General features: G+C 31.7%; 1 protein-coding gene across 9 annotated transcripts in view; it reads right to left on the minus strand.

The window, feature by feature from the left end:
- The window catches only part of SENP7 (SUMO specific peptidase 7), a 134,713-nt gene that overhangs the window by 6,074 nt on the left and 108,752 nt on the right, over nt 1–19,887 (minus strand). For 7 of the 9 annotated variants that reach the window (XM_006913060.3, XM_025047740.1, XM_025047739.1 and 4 more), the window contains 7 exons: nt 14,530–14,709; nt 13,153–13,415; nt 11,005–11,138; nt 9,211–9,327; nt 5,885–6,007; nt 1,487–1,579; nt 759–865 (listed from right to left, as the gene is read on the minus strand). In XM_006913060.3, coding sequence (XP_006913122.1) covers nt 759–865; nt 1,487–1,579; nt 5,885–6,007; nt 9,211–9,327; nt 11,005–11,138; nt 13,153–13,415; nt 14,530–14,709 — 1,017 coding nt within the window. The remainder of the gene's footprint in view (nt 1–758; nt 866–1,486; nt 1,580–5,884; nt 6,008–9,210; nt 9,328–11,004; nt 11,139–13,152; nt 13,416–14,529; nt 14,710–19,887) is intronic. The other 2 variants (XM_025047737.1, XM_025047735.1) reach the window with 2 other exon arrangements.

The following is a 19,887-nucleotide window of genomic DNA, read 5'->3' on the forward strand; positions in this document are numbered from 1 at the left end:
GGCTATTATTAGACAACACATCAAGCCCAAAGCCAAAACCTGAAATATCAGTTAGCTGGGCTAGTTTCCTATAAAAAGGCAATCTTCAAGGATAGATCACTAATCAAAATATCTATTTTTTTCATGTGGAGAATGGTTAATTTGCCTAGCAACAGTTCTAACCTATGAACATAGAGTGTTGCTTAAGTACACTTTTGAAGCAGAGGATGGTCAGAGAAAACGGAAAATAATCAGTTGCTTTATCAGATTTTGGTCAGTATTAATGGTAATGGCTATTAATTCTGCTTTCCACTTAGGCGACAGCTATAAAACACATAATTGTTTTTTCTTCCTCAAAGAAAGTAAGCTTATTTCCTTGCTTAATTAAGATTTGAGTTGTAACATAATAAAAACCATGGAAGAATCATAAAAGACCCAATATTACCTAGCCAAATTACCAGTGTCAACAAAAATTGTGTTACTTTTTTATCAAGAAAAAATGCGGGATCTCAAGCTATGCCTAAAGATCCATGGCATGGTTCTTAGTCACATCAGCAAGATTATTCTATCAAAAGTACTATGACAAAACTCGATATAACAGTATAATTTAAGAATTACATTTTGTCTATACATGAGGCTGGGCATCTATCAAAATTTCAGACTTCTTTTAGTAAGTTTAATGATAATAATTTTCTATTTTTTAAAGTCATATTTTTCCCCATAATCATTTCACTGTTGTCATCATTATTTAAAAACACCATCTACATTAAGTTTATCACCTATAGTTTTGTTGTGTTGGGATTGCTGGGATATGGTTTGTGGGAAATCCTCATACACAGCTTCTTCTAACCATGGAAAACAAATGACTGCAAGATACCAGTGAGATCTATTGAAAAAGAAATACAATCTTAATAACACAAAATCTAAACAATGTAGAAGAATATGTTGAGCTACAGCTAAGAAGTAGGTAAGACAAACTTCATATACATTTTGAAGAAGTCTATTGTCAATATCTCCTATAATATAGAACACAAATTCCAAAACCAATTAAATAAGTAGTAAGACTACTTAGGGTAAAATCTGAATAATTCAAACTTATTTAGTTTTACATAGTCAGTGTTTTCTGTTGAAGACCTGCCTTATTAAACAGACAAAGCATCACCATTTTTCTACTAGAGCTTAAAGAGCATATATGTCTCTTAAATATTTGAAGATTCATCCTAAAATCTTTTGATCTTTTATTTAGAAAATCTTTTCTTAAGTCCAAAAAAAAAAAAAAAACCCTCAATGTCTCATTCATTATAGTCTTGTGGTCATTTGTCATTTTATTTTTTTCATTATATTTACAACATAACTATTGTCAAACCAAATCCATGATAAATAATTCATTGCTTTAGCTATGTCTTTAGAAAAAAAATTTTTAATACTTGGAATTTATGTACCCATATTCCTTAGTAATTATTAATCTAAAAATGCCCCAAATATTTTTTTAATCTGAAATACTCACGACTCATTTACAGGCACAAAGATATAATCTTTATTAAAGATGTTTATGTGACGAGTCCATGTTCTTACTCTTTTATGTCTTCGTTGTGCCATACTGGGAATATGAAAGACAGATATATTTAATATATAAAAAATTTTTAAGATAAAGATTTCAAGAGTCATTTTTATAGATCGAAAATGCTAGATTTAATTTAACCATCCCCTTCAGGATATATAATACATAATACACTAGAAAACTATGTCCTTTTAACAACTCCTGGTTATTCTTAAATCTGATCACTATTTATAAAAAAAAATGCTAATAACATAACAGACAGAAGGCAACAATTTATAAAATTTTTCATAGATTCCAATAGTGGTACAACAACTGAACATAAACAGCCAGAACCATTTATTCTGTTTAGTTCCATCTGTGCATAATACAAAATATTATCATTAAACCTTAAAAGAATTGTCTAAATGTTATATCTGTGATAAGGGAGATGTTTTAAAATTTAATGGAAGAGGAAGAAGGAGATGTATATTCTTAGATTTTTAAAGATGAAACTCATGTCCCTTCATTTCATACATAAGGAAACTAAAGGACAATGAAGTATACCCATCATTTATCCATCTTTCATTTTATTTCTTCAACAAACATCTATTAGGTTCCTAAGAACAAATAATGAAAATCACCCACACTGCCCTAAAGGAATTTGAAAAAATGAGAGCAGAAAAAAAACTACAAGAAATAACTATAATATGTCATAAGGAATAATGTTACAGCATCTAGGAAAGCTACCTATAAAAGGGTTGGGACACACACAAAAAAACAAATAGTTTCTTTCCTTCACATCATCAGAGAAGTTAAAGAAGAAGATATCAAACCAAATTTCTGGATGTCAAAAAAAAATTTCGAAAGGGGATGGCATTTAACAGAGGCATAAAAGAGGTGGTATATGACTTCTGGATGAGGGATCAGTCCCTTGAAGTACTTCTTTTTATGCAGAGAATTACACGTTATTAAGTTCTATATATTTATATATCGACTGATACAGGAAACAGATAACCTTTGCCCCATCCCTGTTCATCTGCCTACCTAACCAACCGCACAAAGGGAGACATTAAGAGTAAGACGGGATCCAAAATAGGCTAAAAGATGTGGTAGGAATTAGACATTATGTGGAAGATTAATTTCATAAAATATTTAGGAATCATTTGTTTACTGAATTTTCTTATTACAGAATGAACCAACCATTACAAGATTATAAACAATTACTTCCAACTATTGTATATTCTGTTAGTTTTCCATGTAAAAATCTTAAGAATAGACACCTAGTTTTCTTTTGTTATGTTGGTGTTTGGTAGATTTCCTTATGCTAACTTTATTTGATTGGGAATTTATCAGACATACGATGGGATAAGGAGGATAGAAGTGAATATGGGAATCACATGTAATCTTTTATTCTCAGTTCCTGTGTAAAAAATCCTCAAATAAATGTCTAACAATTCTCTCTCCATTCAATAATACACATTATCATTATCTTTTACTTTGAGTTCCTAGTATATTCCAAGCACTGACCAAAGGCAGTGGGGATAGAGTAAAAAAATAAGACATCCTTGACCTCATGGAGCTTATACTTTAGGCTAAGAAATAGAAAATGAACAAGCAAACATACAAACAAATGAAATGATTAGAAATTATGTTGTAAAACAAATAAAAAGTACTAGGAGAAAAAAATTAAGTCAGGAAATAGGAAAGAGCTTAGCATATTTGAAAATTGAAAGGAGGTAGGTCGAGCTAAAGTATATGGTGAGGCAGGGAACGTTGTGAGATGAGTTGAAGGAGATGGAGAGAAGCTAGATCTTGCAGGACCTCATAAAGCATAGTAATGAGTTTGTGTATCATGTAGTCATCAATTTCCAAACACTAATAGTTTGAGCCTTTTGTAGGGAATGTATTGGCCAGGGTTAAGGTTTGTAACTTCAGCCACTTTGCTTTTGAGTTATCTTATTTTTTAGCTGATTTACAGGGATTTTTTTTGTGTGAATACTAATTATACATGTCAGATCAAGCATTAGTATGAGCATTTGTATGTGTGTATCTCACCCTTACTCTGGAACATAACTCATGTAACTTTGTATTACTTTTATATATATTAGGCATATAATAGCTACATTAGATAACAGACAGAAAAAGTTCAGAACCATATCCTTTCACTCATGTGTGGGATATAAAACTGAAAGCAACAAATGAGCAAGACAAACAAAAACTCATAGACAAAGACAATAGTTTAGTGGTTATCAGAGGGAAAGACGGTGGGGGAGAGGTAGAAAGGGTAAAATAAAGGGGGTCAAATATATGGTGACAAAATTTGATTTTGAGTGGTGAATACACAATGTAATATACAGATGATGTATTATAGAGTTGTGCACTTGAAACACATAATTTTATTAACCAATGTCACCCCAATAAATTTAATTTAAAATAAATAAAAACAAAAATAATTTTTTTTTTTTAATTTAAAAATACAGCAGAAATCTACCTATTTCAATTTCCTCAGCTTCTAGGTGGGTATGCCAAATTCATTATCTCTATATTGACTAATATTCTTAAAACAAAATGTGGGATTAAATGTATGGTACCAAAAATCAATATCTATATATATAAAATAGAACAGGAGAACATCAGAAATGTTAAATATCAAATTTATTTAATAAATCTTCCCCTTCCATATATACTTCTCCATTAACCCTGATTATCAAAAAATATTTTCAAATTGTGATTTTCTCCTTAATTGATCCTGGCAGGCCATGTCCATCAGCACAAGTTCCAAACCTATAAACACACTCAAAATATAGTTGACTACACATTCCAGTTTGCCTAGATAGCTGCAGTATAAACATGTTGCCCAGTATAGCTAAGAATAGAGCCTCTTTTTATTCTCTCAAGTGTCTCCATTTAGACCATAAATTATATAAACAAAAGAAAGAACATGAACTTGAAAATTGGAAAGCTATATCCAACTATGAATAACTTATCTAACTTCTTTAGGTTTCAACTAATAAAGACAATGGCATTTATCTTCAAGATTTTCATAGAATCAAACAAAATAACTTTATGTTCACTGTCTTGGTTCTAAGTAGCTCAATAAATGTTAATACTCTCCCTATTCCTACCCTCTTTCTCCAACAATACAACAAATTCTGACAGTTTACCCATTTCATCATCTTCTAACTTGCTTATTATTCCTATTTATTTTAAAGGGATGAAACAAACTCTCACAGCCAATTTTTAAAGGCAGCCCAGTACAAATGAAAACATTTCTGAACTAGAGATTAGAAGATAGATTTAAGTACCAACCAGTTCTGCCACTCACCACCAGCTGTTTGTCTTAAGCCATTTAATCTTTATTGACCTCCTTCCTCATCTGAAAACTCAGGATATAATATATATGCCCTACATATCTAAAAGCTCTATTATAAGAGGAATTAATGTATAAAATGTACCTTGTAAGTTGTAAAGTAGTAGACAAATGTTTATATTAACTTTTTAAAAATAAAAATTCTTAATTTTATCATGTGTCTACCATACAGATTATCACACAAATTATTAGGAGTAGGGAGAGGGATAAAATGGCTCCAGGCTATAATAACTATCCAAGCTACTGCTATCTAAAAAATAAAAATAACTCCTTCCTCCTTTTTGCCTATCCTTATCCTCTGCTCTATGTGTTTTAGCATTAAAACCTATAGCATCAAAAAATACTTTAACAGAAATTCAGCTAAATTGTCAGACTAAATATGACATTTTGTATATTTAGTATATTTATAATGTTACATCAGTTTAAATTAATAATAGTATATTGGTGAGGGTCCAAACAGGAAAACAAATAGCACTCTATATATTTAAGACAGATAAAATGTAATCCAGAGAATTGACTACAGTGGCAAGAGAAAAAGTGCAAGAAAAAGTCCAAAAAGGGGGGATGGTGAGGCAATCAGAGATTAGCATGGTAGGAAACTGCTATACCCCTATGCTAAAGGGCAAAGGGAAAAAGAAGTACAGCGAGATGGAAGCTAGAGTTCTAGCAGGTCTGTCCATTGAGAGATGGACCCATAGAAGAAATATAGCCAATGCCAGAATCACTACCCAAAGCTTCTTCCTTTCTTACCTTCCAACCTCCAGTGTCCCTCAAAGAGCAGGCATTGAAAATGCAGCCTGCAAGAGTCAGCCTCCACGTAATAGGGAACGCTACTGTGGAAGCATGAGAAATGTCTCATAGAGCAAAGAGACCCAGGACCTACACAAGTGGTAATACTGCTATCTCTAGAAATGCTATAGGAAGTTACTTCACTAGGAATGTCAAAATAGTATATTTGCCTCTCAAAATTTAAGTATATTAGAAGATTGACTTACGAGAGATTTGGATTATCTTCTGTTAAATTATTTTCCTTTCTTGTCAAGCATTTATAGAAAAAGCTACTGAAAATGTGACTTCGTTCAACAAGTTCATCTGATGCCTTCTCCAATATAAGATACCTGGTAATGTAGCAACAAAATTATTTTTAGATTTTTTTACCTGGGCTTCCCCCAATTATCTTATGTGTCTTGGGAATCGTCATTTTTACATCCAATTAGATTCAAAGCAATCTTACAATTTGCTGTAATTTCAGCTTTCTTTGTTCTTTAGTTACTTAAATCAAGATCGTTTAAAGCAGAAACTGCCCACTTATTCATTTACATTTAACAAATATTTATCAAATTCCTAACATGTCATGCATCATTTACACTAAAGACACAAAAGGTGAAAAAAAAAAAAAAATACTCGCCTCAACAGAACTTAAAATCCAGAGGAGGAGGGTAGAAGGAAACGTTAACCAAATAATTACACAATCAAATATAAAACTGAAACTGACAGTCCTAAATAAATCAAGAAAAACTTTAATAACTCTGAGACATGACTAATTTCTAAATTCTTTTTCCACTACTATACTAAAATAATTCTTCAGTAAGCTTATAATTCAATCATTAAATTTCAAACCCTTCATAATTCGAGAACTCTGCTATTCCTAATGTTTATGCAAGTTGAAAAATGACCTTGTAATTGCTTTTTTTTAAAGCATAAAAGACAAATACAACTTGAAGTTTTTTAAATGTGATTATGGGGAGGATATACTACATGGAAGGAGACACAAAAGATGCTTCTGGGGTGCTAGAAGTGTTCTTTGTCTTGATCTGAGTGATGATTACATGGGTACATACATATGTGAACACTCATAAGCTGTACATTTAAGATTTATGTATTTTACTACTTGAAAGTTATTCATCAATTTGAAAAGTAAATAGAAAATAGTCTAAAAAATAGTTAAAATCCTAATAAGACATTAAAATTAATATCAAAGATGATCCAATTCATGTCACAAAATATACATTTGATATTATTATAGGACATAAAAGCAAGATGCTTAACCTTTAGGAGGAGAATGATAATAAAATAACTTCAAAATAAGGCAAAATATTATAAGTACCATAAAAGAGATGTAAATGAAGTATTATGGGAGTTAATAATATCTGTTTAAAAGATCAAGAAAAGTCTCATGAAGGAATCTTGAAAGAGAAATAAAATTTCAGTAGGGTGAAATAAAGAGGTAAGTATTCCAGGAAGCAAGAATAACAGGGCATTAATGCAGAAGAGTGAATAAGGATAAGCTTCATTTAGCAAACTTTACAATTCAATTCTGCTGGACTATGTAATAAATGTAGGGTAATTACAAGATGACTGAAAAGACATATTGATGTCATATTATCAAGACTCTCAATCGCCAGATTGTGTTTGAACTCATTTTGACAAGTAATAAGAAATACTAAAAATTTCTAATGAGAATAGCATTCTTAGAGCAGTTTAAGAAAAATAATTGTTGTAAAAATATACTTAATAGATAGGAAGACACAAAGGACACAAGGAAACTACTTAAAAAGATAAAATAACAATTTAGTTAAGATAAGGAATACTAGAAAGCTCATGATGGCAGAAGAGATTAAATGAATTTGGGAGACAGAATCCATTAAAATTGACAACTGAATGTGTCAAAGTGAGAGTGATGAACCTATGATGACGGAAACTTTCGTTCCCAGCCTAGATAGAATAATAGGAACCAGATTTATCCTCCTGCTTGAAGTAAGAAAAAAACTGAAGGAATAAAAAATGAAACTATAGTTTTCAGAACCCTGGACAACATGCAGTGAAGAAGAATGATCCTTGAGAAATGGAAAACAAACAAACAAGGTGAGCTCCACTAATGCCTCAGCTTACTGCTTTGATAGTTTCCAAGCTGCAGCACGAGAACATGTAACCCAGGTATAGCCTGGAGAGATCAAGGCAGCTCGAGGTTGCAGATCAGAATATTGGAAAGGAAAGAACTGTATGTATATAGAGAGAACTTCAAATGTCCACAGAGAGTCCTCATGTACTTGGCAGAATATTGATCATTGCATGTGTGTAAAGAAAATAGCTAAGGCTGGGAAAAGAACTACCTGAAAATATTAGATAAACGATACTCAGCATTCACACAAGCCACAAGAATAATGTCTTTTCCTACCAGCTAGGCTGGAAAACCTCATGATTCATGAAGCATTGGGTAGAAAATTCAGAAAGGTCTTTCCTCAGCAGTGGGGATTAATTTGTTGTTCTCGCCTAACAAATCTTAAAAAGCATGACCCTTGAAAGTATCAAACTGTTTCCAAATAACTTTGTTCCAGAACAAAATTCAAGAACATTTGCAGGAATACAAAAATACCCAGCACCCAATAAAAAAAAATTACCAGACATGCAAAAAGCAAAAAAACAACAAAACAAAAAACAAAAAACTCATACTGAAGAGAAAAATCAATCAACTGTAACCAACTGACAAAGATGTCAGCATAAGTAGAAAAGGACATTAAAACAGTTATTATAACTATATTCTATATATTCAAAAGTTAAACAGAGACACGGAAGATATTTTTTAAAGACCTAAAACAAAACTTGCAGAGATTAAATCTACAATGTCTGAGATAGAGTAAAGATGATGAGACCTGGGGCCTAAGTAACTAGAATAAGTATAGTATTATTAGTAAAACAATAAGCCTAAGTACGATAATAATAAATTTAGTTTGAGAAGTGTCAGTGAAATAATTAGATATCTTGAAGAAGTGTTGAAAATATAGGTCTAGGGATATAGGACAAAATGAGGGCTAGAAACAAATTACCTTTGCATGAAAGTTGATAAAACTTTTCTATCTTTTCCTTCAGCTTAGCTATACAAATATTTAAAAATTATTTTTAAACTAATAGTGATATGGTTTTTTTAAATGACTGCTAACTCTTTTAGTGCTTAAAGATACAATAAATAACTATACAGAGTTGTGTCTTTTCAGTTTCCAAAGTTATTCATAATTATGTAAGTACTTCTTTTACCTCAATAATATAATAGTCAAAGACGAATAAATCAAATATAAACAGAAACTAAAACAAACAAACAAAAAACAGCTATTCTCCTGAAGACTAAGTATCTGTGGGAAGTAAAGGAATGAAACTGACAGTCAACTCTAGAAAACGTTGGTAGGCAAAAACTTTTCAAATCTGAAATCTTGGCAGTTTACCTTTAACTAGAGTTTAATACTTCAGAGATAAAAACATTTACTTTAAGATTCACATCAAAACCTGTAAAACAAATGAGAAGATCTTTTATCACTGTACTTACTTAAGGTAGAAATCAATAATTACATCATTAAGAAACTCTCCTTCTTCTAAGCACTCCAGATCTTCATTAGTTACTCCTAATCCCCCTTTAGTAGGTGGAGGAGGATATACGATCAACCTTAAAAAGTAAAAATAAAGTTAAAATAAATTGGGGTTTCAAATTCTAGAATCAAAGAGATTTGTTATATGGAATAACGGGGCAGTAGTATTCAATAACTAAAATATAGGGTAAAAATATTTGTCAGGAAACAAGCAATTATATTTTCCTTCATTTTCAAAGCTACTAATGGTACCCTCATTGATTATCTTTTCATTTTCAATTCTTCCCATGTGGGCTAGACTCAATATTTGTTTAAGCCAATAGGTTATATCTCACATTCAGTTATAATACCATTGAGGATCTCTCTCTTCTGCACAATTTTTAACTTTCAACAAACTGATATAATAAACCACAGAAGATTTTCCTGTGCTCTACTTTCCACAGGAAATCCCCAAGAATAATTCCTTTCCATTCAGAAGAGACAGCAGTCAAAAACTATGCTCTGGAAGTGGTTCCACAGTGCAGCAGTTAGCACATCTGCTTTACACACAGAAGGTCCTGGGTTTGTGCCTCAGTGGAGCCACAGTCCATGATCTACGGCCATGCCATCCTGAACGAGCCCAATGTCTGATCTCAGAAGCTAAGCAGGGTTGAGCCTGGTTAGTACTTGGATGGGAGACCACCTAGGAAGACTAGGTACTGTAGGCATAAATAATAAAAAAAAATTTTTTTAATTAAAAAAAAAACTATGCTCTACTGGTGGCTAGTCTAAACCAGGAGGTGGGCAATAAAGAAATAACGGGAGGTTTAAGAGGCAAGTTTCCCATAATAGAGTGCTTACAATGTAAAATTTAAGAGAACGTAAAGAAAATGACTAATTAGAACACAATCAAAAAGAAGTAGAAAACAGATGACAACTAATCAGGCATTTTTCTTCTGGCACGCTCTTTTAAAGTTCAGAAATAAGACCAGTTGTGAATTCCTGGCTATAATCTTGGAATAAACAGGGTAATACTCATTGCACAAATGTAGTCAATAATAAAGGTATCATATGTATTTCTTAAACTAGAAATATACAAGAAGGTTAAGTTATCTGCAATTGATTTAATCTTGGTAACCATGGACAGCAACTAAATCAAATAAGAATATATGTAAACATTTTAATGCTAATATGATAGTTTCTATTATACTGGCTATTTTCCTGTCCCATGTTTTCATTTGTTTTGTTTTGTTTTCTAAAAAACAGAAAAGGAATCATACAGAGGAATAAAAATCACCCTCGAATGCACAGATTCCCAATTCTGCCTTCCCACCATGAGAAGACATATAAAAGATAAAACATAAACAAAGAAGCAAGTTCTGAAAGGAAAGTTATGATAAAATCTAAAGTACCTTAAATTGAGGCACATCCTAGTAAGCAAATTCATTTTCCTACTATATATTCAGATGTGGAATATATAATCTTAAAAATCATACACTGGTATTCAAATCTTTTCAATAAATGCTTTAATCTTACCAAATTTGACATTTTGGCTGCCATTTCTGTCTTATTAACATAAAACTAAATAAAATGACAACAACTGTTTTCTTAAAATTTTTTTAACTTTCTCATAAATTAAGAAAACATTATTTCTATTATTAACTGTCAGTGTGAAAGAAAACTTCAAAACATTTAAAAAGGTAAACTACTTAAAATCAGCAACATGAATGAAAACTAATGTTCCCTTTACAAACAGAATATGACACAGTACATACTTCTGAACAGGTCCAGTGTGCCTGACTTCTCGCCATTCTTCATCTGGATTAGTTGTAATAGAAAGTGAGTAGCAACCACTAGTTTGCTTCTGCAGGAAGGTGTAATTAGGCTTGGCTGTATCTATATTTGAGGGCTAACAGAAAATAGCAAAGAAAAAGGTCTCATAGATACATAAATACATATTAACTCTCAAAAGGCAAAGTCAAAACCTAGACTTGTAAGAGAAAGTGTGACTAAAAGAAATCCATATCAAGTTATAGCTATACTTTTAGAATTTTTACAAAGACATAAACATCAAAATAATACTTCTGGATCAAAGGATATTGTACATACAATGGTCAAAGTTTCACTTACAGTGTTACTTACAGATCTGGGCTTTATAATTGAAGAAAAATTTGAAAATCACAGTTTAAAATTAACAAAAGAGGTGATAAAATGGTAGAAAAATTTAAAAGAAAATGAAAGAGTTTATAATATAAATTGATCTTCTATTATTAAATGGAAAAATAGGATATAAATTTGCATATACAATAATTACCATGCAAAATTTTTACAGCACATACATAAGGAAAAACAGTGGTAAAAGTCTCCTCCTTGTCTTCCAGTAATGTGGTTGTCTACAGAACTTTTAAATAATAGATTAGCTCCAAACCAAATCATTGTGTATGTGTGTATGCATGTGCACACCACAGCAAACTTAAGAATTAAGACCTTTCTTTCTAGACGTATTTGGCAGAGATACACAAGCCACATTTTGTTGTTGTTGTTGTTGCTGTTTTTTTTTTTTTTAAAAAACAGACTTTTTAAAGACTACTTTCAGGGATCATTTCTATAGTTTGTTACTAGAGAAGCTTCTCTGAAGAGCACCCAAGGGATTAGGAAGTACAAATGGACGGTTACAAAATAGACATGGAGATATAAAGTGTAGTATAAGGAAAATAGTAATAATGTTGTAATAAATATGTAAGGGGAAAGAAGGGTACTAGATTTAGTGGAGTGATCACTTTATGAGTTATATAGATCTCTAAAAACTGTGCTGTACAGATGAAACTATTATTGTATGTAAACTATAACTGAAAAAAACAATAAATTGTATGATATAAATATAAGCAACTAATTGTCTATTATATTTCAGTAAAGCTGGGAAAAAAATTAAAAATTAAAAAAATTTAAAAAGACTTTAAACTTACTATTAATCGTTTAAAGATAATTATAGACTTACAGAAGAAAGTTGCAAAAAACAAACAAGCCTCTCCCAGATTCCCATAAATACTAACATCTTATATTACCATAGTACAATTATCAAACATAAGAAATTAACCTTTGCATAATATTATAAACTAAATTACAGGCTTTATTCTGATTTCATTAATATCTTTTGTTTCAGGATCCTACAATTCCTCAGTCTTTCCTTGTCTTTCATAATCTTGATATTTTGAAAGAGTATTAGTTTTTTCGTAACTAGGTTTGTCTGACCTTTCTCATGATTAGACTGAGGTTATGCAATATTGGGAAGACTATACAGAAGTAATGTACCCCTCTCAGTGCATGATGTGATAGGTACATTTTGTCAACATATCTTATTACTGGTGATGTTACCTCTGATCACTTGGGTTACAGTGATGTCTGTCAGGATTCTCCACTTTAAACTTATACCTTTTATAATTAATAAATATTTTGGGGAAGAGAGTTTGAGATCATGCACATGTCCTGTTTTTCCTTAAGTTTTCACCCATTAAATTTAGGATCTCTCGGTGGACCTTGCCTGCAACAATCATAACTATCATTTTTCTAGTGATGGTTTTATATTTCTCTTATTCTTTTTATATTTATTAATTGGAATACTTTTTTAAGAAAGATGTGTCCTTTTATCCACCATTTATATTTATTTATTCAGTTCATTATTTCAGTTATTTGTATCAACAGAGATTTGTGGGATTTTATTTTATTCTTTGGTAATAATGACATGCTATCATTATTGATTTTGCTGAGCAAACTATTCTAACTTGAAATTGAGAGTTCTTTCAGGTTTGCTCCAGTGCCCTTTTGATAAAACACAGCATTTTGAAACCAGCCTGATTTCAATGAAAGAATTTTTACCAAACCTCTTCCCTCCTCCGCACCAATTATATTAATCATGTACTAACCTGAGATGTTGATTTCATCTTCATTTCTTCAGCAGCAACCACAGGAAAAGAGCAAGCTGAAGGATAATAATGATGAATAAAAGAGCTTTCTTTTGAAGAGAGGTTCTGAAATAAAGGAAGTGCCTGAACCCAAGACAATGGATAAGAAAGCTCTAGTTCTCCATTGGTGGTACTTATCTCTGTCATAATATCTTTCAATTTCAATTCTTCTCTTTGTGTAATAGGATTGTGTAGCTCAAGGAAAATGAATTCACTGGATTTTGCTATTAAAAAAAAACAATAATTTTTATCAATAGTATTATTTTTCAAGGGTACAATTAAAATAATTTGATTATTAATAACAGTAAAGTTCATATATAACCCAAAAAAGTATTTTTTATGTTAGTTAATAACTCACGCAAATTAAATCCCCAAATAGGCCATTAGTAATTAGAACAAAAATTTCACAATAGTATTGACCTCTATATTTCCAGGACATGGCATTTAGTAGGTACTAGTAAACACTTGTTAATGAATGTATAAATAAATGAATTAATTAATGATAACTAAGCAATTACTTTTCTCTAGCCTCCCCCACATATTAAATCTATTAATGAAAAGGCATTCTAATCAAACACTTCGCCCACCATAATGATTATGAGTGGCTGGCTATATTTCCCTAAATTCTCTGCTATGTAATCATGAATTTTCCCAATTAATTTGGAGATAATTAGGATAGCAAAATAACTAATTTTAAAGGTAGAAAATTCAGTTCACTACTTAACATTTTTAATGTGCAAAGGAGTTTGGGGAGGGGAGGTAGAGATCAAATAGATAAGAAAGAACTTTACTAATTTGATTTACCCAATTCTAAACCAGACTCCTTTAGACTTGGAAACTAAACGAAATTGGGAAATATTTCAAGATGCATATAGGTAAGTGTTATGGGAGCAAACAGAAAAGTACTCAACCCAGTCTTAGAGAAAGGATATATAAGTAAACCATGTTTCTCTCTTAGAAACTAAAGAAAATGTTGAAGGTAAAGACCTCTGTATTTTATTTAACTTCACTACAGATTAGTTCAGTCACAGTTCACTATAAAATAAAGGCAAGAAACTCATAAGAAAGGCAGCCAGGGATGGCAACTGACTAAAAGATAAGGTATTCTTTTTATTTTATAAGATGATTTCATTTGGTTGAATGAAAGTATCAGAAGAAATTATGTGAATAAATAAAATAATTTATCTTATATAATATTAAGGGATAAAATTTTTTTAATTCAATGAACTTAATTTTGAGTTAATGAAATTACATTCTATTAAATTATCTTTCAAGAAAACTACTTTATTTACAGGACTTCTCAGGTTATCCTGAAATTTAGAAATCACTTATACTCACATTGCTGGCTTAATATAGAGTTTTCTAATTGAGTCTGAATCTCCTCAAGATAATGTGAAGAGACCCAGAGGAAAAGGATAGCATGACTCCTTTTACTGTGATCATCATCCTTACTTTTCCATAACCCAAACCTCTTTAAATGTTTGGTATCCACTAGCAATGAAACTTCATTCAGGGACACTAAAATAAATAAAATACAACAAATTAATAAATTAATCTATTTAGGAAAAACAATACTTTTATACTATATAACTCTTCTTTACTACATTTTTCAAAAAGAATTATGTAATTTTTCAAAAATATTATTTCTAGTGTACTTCACTAAACTTAGCTGAAACATCCCAAACTATTATTAAAGTAAAAAGGTCATATTACAATTAGAAAGTGTCAGATAATTATGAAAAGATAATTAAATGTAACAATTTAGTTTCTCACATTATATGATCTCAGTTATATCCAAGAAAGGAAAATATGAAATTAAATTTCCATGGCATAAAAACCTTGTCCAGAGAAATTTCTTACTAGGAGTTTCAATACCACCAGCAAAAAGGGGGAAAAAAGAAAAAAAAAAGACTACCTTATCAATGCAGAAAACTAAGCATAGTATAACTTAGAAAATTAAGTATTTCTATCTTGGTCACTACTATCATCCAAGACTCCAAATGCTATCATAAGCCAATTTATGTCTATCCTTCTTTTCCCATACATCTACATTCTACTACCAGACGAACCACTATCAAAAGATTCTCAAGAATAAATATGAGCTTCTGTATGGTCTGCGATAATATTTCTTTTAAAATTCTTCTACGTTTTACTTATCAAAACTTGTAGGTAATCACTCTGAACTATCACTCTTTCTCCCTCATAGAGAACTAAAAGAATCTCTTCTGGGGACTTTTTTTTTTTTTTTTTAATTCAAAGAAACATAAAACTGGTATAAAGAAATCCTGAAGGTCATTAAGTACAACTTTAAGGAAACAAGCAGCTGAACTAGGATATCAGCTAAGTATAAACCCAAGATGGGTACCGATTCAAAACAAATCTCAATATTTAGCCTCTCATTCATTATCTCCTGGCACCTTGCTATTCAAACTGTAGTCCTCAGCATGTGACACTGGCATCTCTTGGGAGCCAGTAAGAAATGCAGAAAACCAGGCCCCACCCTAGATCTACTGAATCAGAAGCTTCAGTTTATCAGAACCCCAGGTGATTCATATAAACATTAAAGTTTGCAAAGCATTTTACAATAAGCATTCTAATAACGTTAACTAGTTATCTTAATGTTCTCATGCCAGCCATTCTTTTTTTACCTTTTCTTATAAATTAATACATTAAACATCTCTTTCTTTCTTTCATATTTCTTCCTCTTTTCCTCATTCTTTCCTTCCCTTATTCTTCATGTCTTCTTCTTTTCCCTTTCTGTATTTCATGCTATTTATCCTCTGTTCCTGTGTGCATGCATATCTGCCTACTGTCCTCTCTTCCTATCCTGTCCTATCCTATCATATGCTATCTCCTCTCTTTTACTCTCTATTTACAGGCTCCTTTCAACAGACTATCAATCACTTGTCTATGGCTCTAACCATTTACATTTTATATACCTACCTACATACCTTCCTATCTACCTGTCATCCACCCATCTTACAATTTACTGCAATATTTTAACTAACTTTTAGGTTTCTTTCCCCACTGCCCAGAATTGTGCTTAATTTTCTCACTAGTTCCTACTTTTTAAACCCCCCTGTCTCTCTCACACTCTTTTTCTTTTGTATTTTACTCTTTCCTACAGACTCATCGCTTTAAACTTTTTTTCCTCACACTTCCCTTTAGATCTTGCCCCTTTCCTTCTTTATTCCTTCTTTTATAGTCTTTTTCTATATCTTTTCCCACATCATTTCATTCTGCCCTTTTTTCTTTCTTTCTTCCTTCTTACTCCACCTGTATCCTGCATGCCTGTCTGTCCTTTCTTCCTTCTTCTTTCCTTCCACCTTCCCCTCTTTCATCCCTTTATTTCTCCCTTCCTCATCCCTTCTTCCATGCTTTTTTACTGGCTCCTGTTTTAAAAAAAAAATTTTTTTTCATTCCAATCTCTTTTGTTCTGTTTCTCTCTGCATCATTTCATACAATCTTTCATATTGGCCAATACCTTTTAAAGTCTGTGCTCTCTCTCCACCCCTCTCCCTCACTCCTTATCCTTCATTTTACTGTCTTTCTTTAAAACTGACTTCCAATTTTTTCCAGTTTTACTGAGATATAATTGACATATAACATTGTGTAAGTTTAAGGTATCAAATCTGTTGATTTGATACACTTATTTATTGCAAAGCGATTACCACCATAATGTTAGCTAACACTTCTATCACGACACATAAATACCATTTAATTCTTGTGTTGAGAACATGTAGGATCTACTCTCTTAGCTACTTTCAAGTATATAATACAGTATTAATAACTATAATCACCATATTGTATATTAGTTCCCCAGAACTTATTGATCTTATAACTGGAAGTTTTAACTCCAACATCTCCCCATTCTCCCTACCCCTCAGCCCTTCGTAACCATTATTCAAGTCTCTATTCCTGTGAGTATAGCTTTTTTAGATTTCACACATAAATGATATCCTGAGGTATTTGTCTTTCATCTCACTTGTCATAATGCTTTCAAGGTCCATTCGTGTTGTTCTTCTTTATCATGGCTGAATACTACTCCATCTTAATCCATCTGTTGACAGACACAGATTGTTTCCATATCTCATCTACTGTGAATAATGCTGCAGTACAGATATATTTTTAAGATCTTGTTTCTCATTTCCTTTGGATATATACCTAGAAGTGGGATCACTAGATCATATGCTAGTCCTATTTTTAATTTTTTGGAGGAACCATCATATTATTTTTCATAGTGGCTGTACCAACTGACATTCCTACCAACAGTGCACAACATTCATTATCTCTTGACTTTTTGATGACAGCCAATTTAACAGGCGTGAAGTGATACTTGTTGTGGTTTTGGTTTGCATTTCCCTGTTGATTAGAGATGCTGAGCATCTTTCATGTGCTTAATGGCCATTTGTAGCTCTTTGAAAAATGTCTTTTCTCTGCCTATTTTTTAACGGAATTGATTTTTTGTTTGGTTTCTGGCAGGGAAGGGTGTTTGTTTTGTTTTTGTTTGCTTGTTTGCTATTGGCTTGTATGAGTCATTTATATATTTTGGATATTAATCCCATATCAGATATGTGATTTGGAAGTATTCTCTACCATTTTCTACATTACCTTTTCATTTAAGTTGATAGCTTCCTTTGCTGTAGAAGCCTTTTAGTTTGATGCAGTTCCACTTGTTTATTTTTGCTTTTGTATTCTTAGTTTTTGGTATCAAACCCAAAAAAAGCATTGCCAAGATGGATGATAAGAAGTTTACTGCCTATGCGTTCTTCTAGGAGTTTTATGGTTTCAGGTCTTATGTTCGGCCTTTAATCCATTTTGAATTGGTTTTTGTGTACAGTAGAGGTATGGTTTCAGTTTCATCTTTTTGTATGTGGCTGTCCAGCTTTCCTAGCACTATTTATTAAGGAGACTATCCTTTTCTCATTATATATTCTTGGATTCTTTGTTGAAAATTAATTGACCATATATGTGTGAGTTTATTCTTGGGCTCTCAATTCTATTCCATTGATCTATATGTTTATTTTTCTGCCAATACCATACTGTTTCAATTACTATAGCTTTGTTAATATAGTTTGAAATCAGGAATTGTGATGCCCCCACCTGTGTTCTTCTCAGGATTGGCTATTCAGGATCTTTTATTGTTCCATACAAATTTTGGGATTTTTTTTCTTATTTCTGTGAAAAAGAAATCTTGACAGGGATTACACTGAATTTGTAGATCACTTTGGATAGTATGGACATTTTAATATTAATTCTTCCAATCCATGTACACTGTAAATCCCCCATTCTGAAAAAATCAGTAAAACTGGCAGCAAAGACAGATTAAAAGAGGACTTGAGAACCTTTAGCAAAACTTCTTCACAGCACTTCTTCTTCATACAGCTCACAGCCCCAAATAGCTGTACTATTTCTGTGAAATCTAGATCTTACTAATCCAAATGTTCCAAGCTTTAGTAACATTGCTTTTAAGTTTCCTTTTTAAAAAATAAAGGAATTTAACACCATCATAAAATTTACCTCATTACCAAAATTTCCCCAAATATTTGGTTTATTCTATTAGAGGCTATGGCAAACATTGAAAGTGGGAGTTGCCTATCACTTTTCCTACACATTTATAGGGAGCTTAGTAACAGAACCTTAATTTTATTTAGGATACAAGATACCTAGCTTTCAAAAGCTCTATTTCCTAGTTTCCTTTGCAAAAAGATGTATGGTCATATGACTAAGTTCTAGCTGACAATGTGTACATAGAAGAGGTTAGGTGGCATGCACATCTAAAATGGCTTCTTGAAAGGGTAAGAGATAGGTGGTATGTGCCCTGTTAACTGTATCCCCCTTTTTCCTGCTTTCTACCTGGAACACTACCTAAAGTATGAGCAGCCATATGGACCATGAGACAAACCCGAAGATGTAAGTTATATGTCAGAGATGACAGAGTTGAAAAATAAAAAAGCCTCTGCTTCTGATGACCAAAGAAACACCTTATCTGTCCTTTTCAGTCTACCTCTGGATTTCTTCTACGTGAAGGAAAAATAAACTATTTTCTTTAAGCCACAGCCAAACATAATAGCTAATATGGAAAAGTCAGATTTTCCCTCAGCTCCTATTAAAAAAAGACTACACATTTAGACTCCTAGGTTCCCCCATGTACAAAAGAAATTATATATGCATGCCTTGTTTTTAAAAGATTTCTATATATTGGAACTTAGTATACACAGGATTTGGGGAAAAAGACGAATATTATTCTCTTCAATTTTTGAATAGTAAACTCATTACCACTAATGAGTATTTTCCAAATTTTTAATTAAAATAATCTTTTAAAATCACATAAGATAGGAAAGTTATAAAAGAAAGCAGTATTTGAAACAAGGTAGAAATATTAATTATGAAAACCTAAAATATCATTTTTGAGGTTTGTATCATAAGAAATTGAGAGGTAGGACTGTTATACAGGTTATAGTTAGATGTAGTGAGACTATATCAAAATAAAAAGCTTCTGCACAGCAGAGGAAATCTGCAACAAAACAAAAAGATGACCTACTGAATGGGAAAAAATATTTGCAAATCATATATCTGAAAAGGGGTTAATATCCAAAAACTATAAAAAAATTCCTACAAGTCAATTACCTAAAGCTTTATACAGATTTAATGCAATCTCCATCAAAATCCCATCGGCATTTTTTGAAGAAATGA

The sequence above is a fragment of the Pteropus alecto genome, unplaced genomic scaffold, assembly GCF_000325575.1.
Source record: "Pteropus alecto unplaced genomic scaffold, ASM32557v1 scaffold20, whole genome shotgun sequence".
NCBI lineage: Eukaryota > Metazoa > Chordata > Mammalia > Chiroptera > Pteropodidae > Pteropus > Pteropus alecto.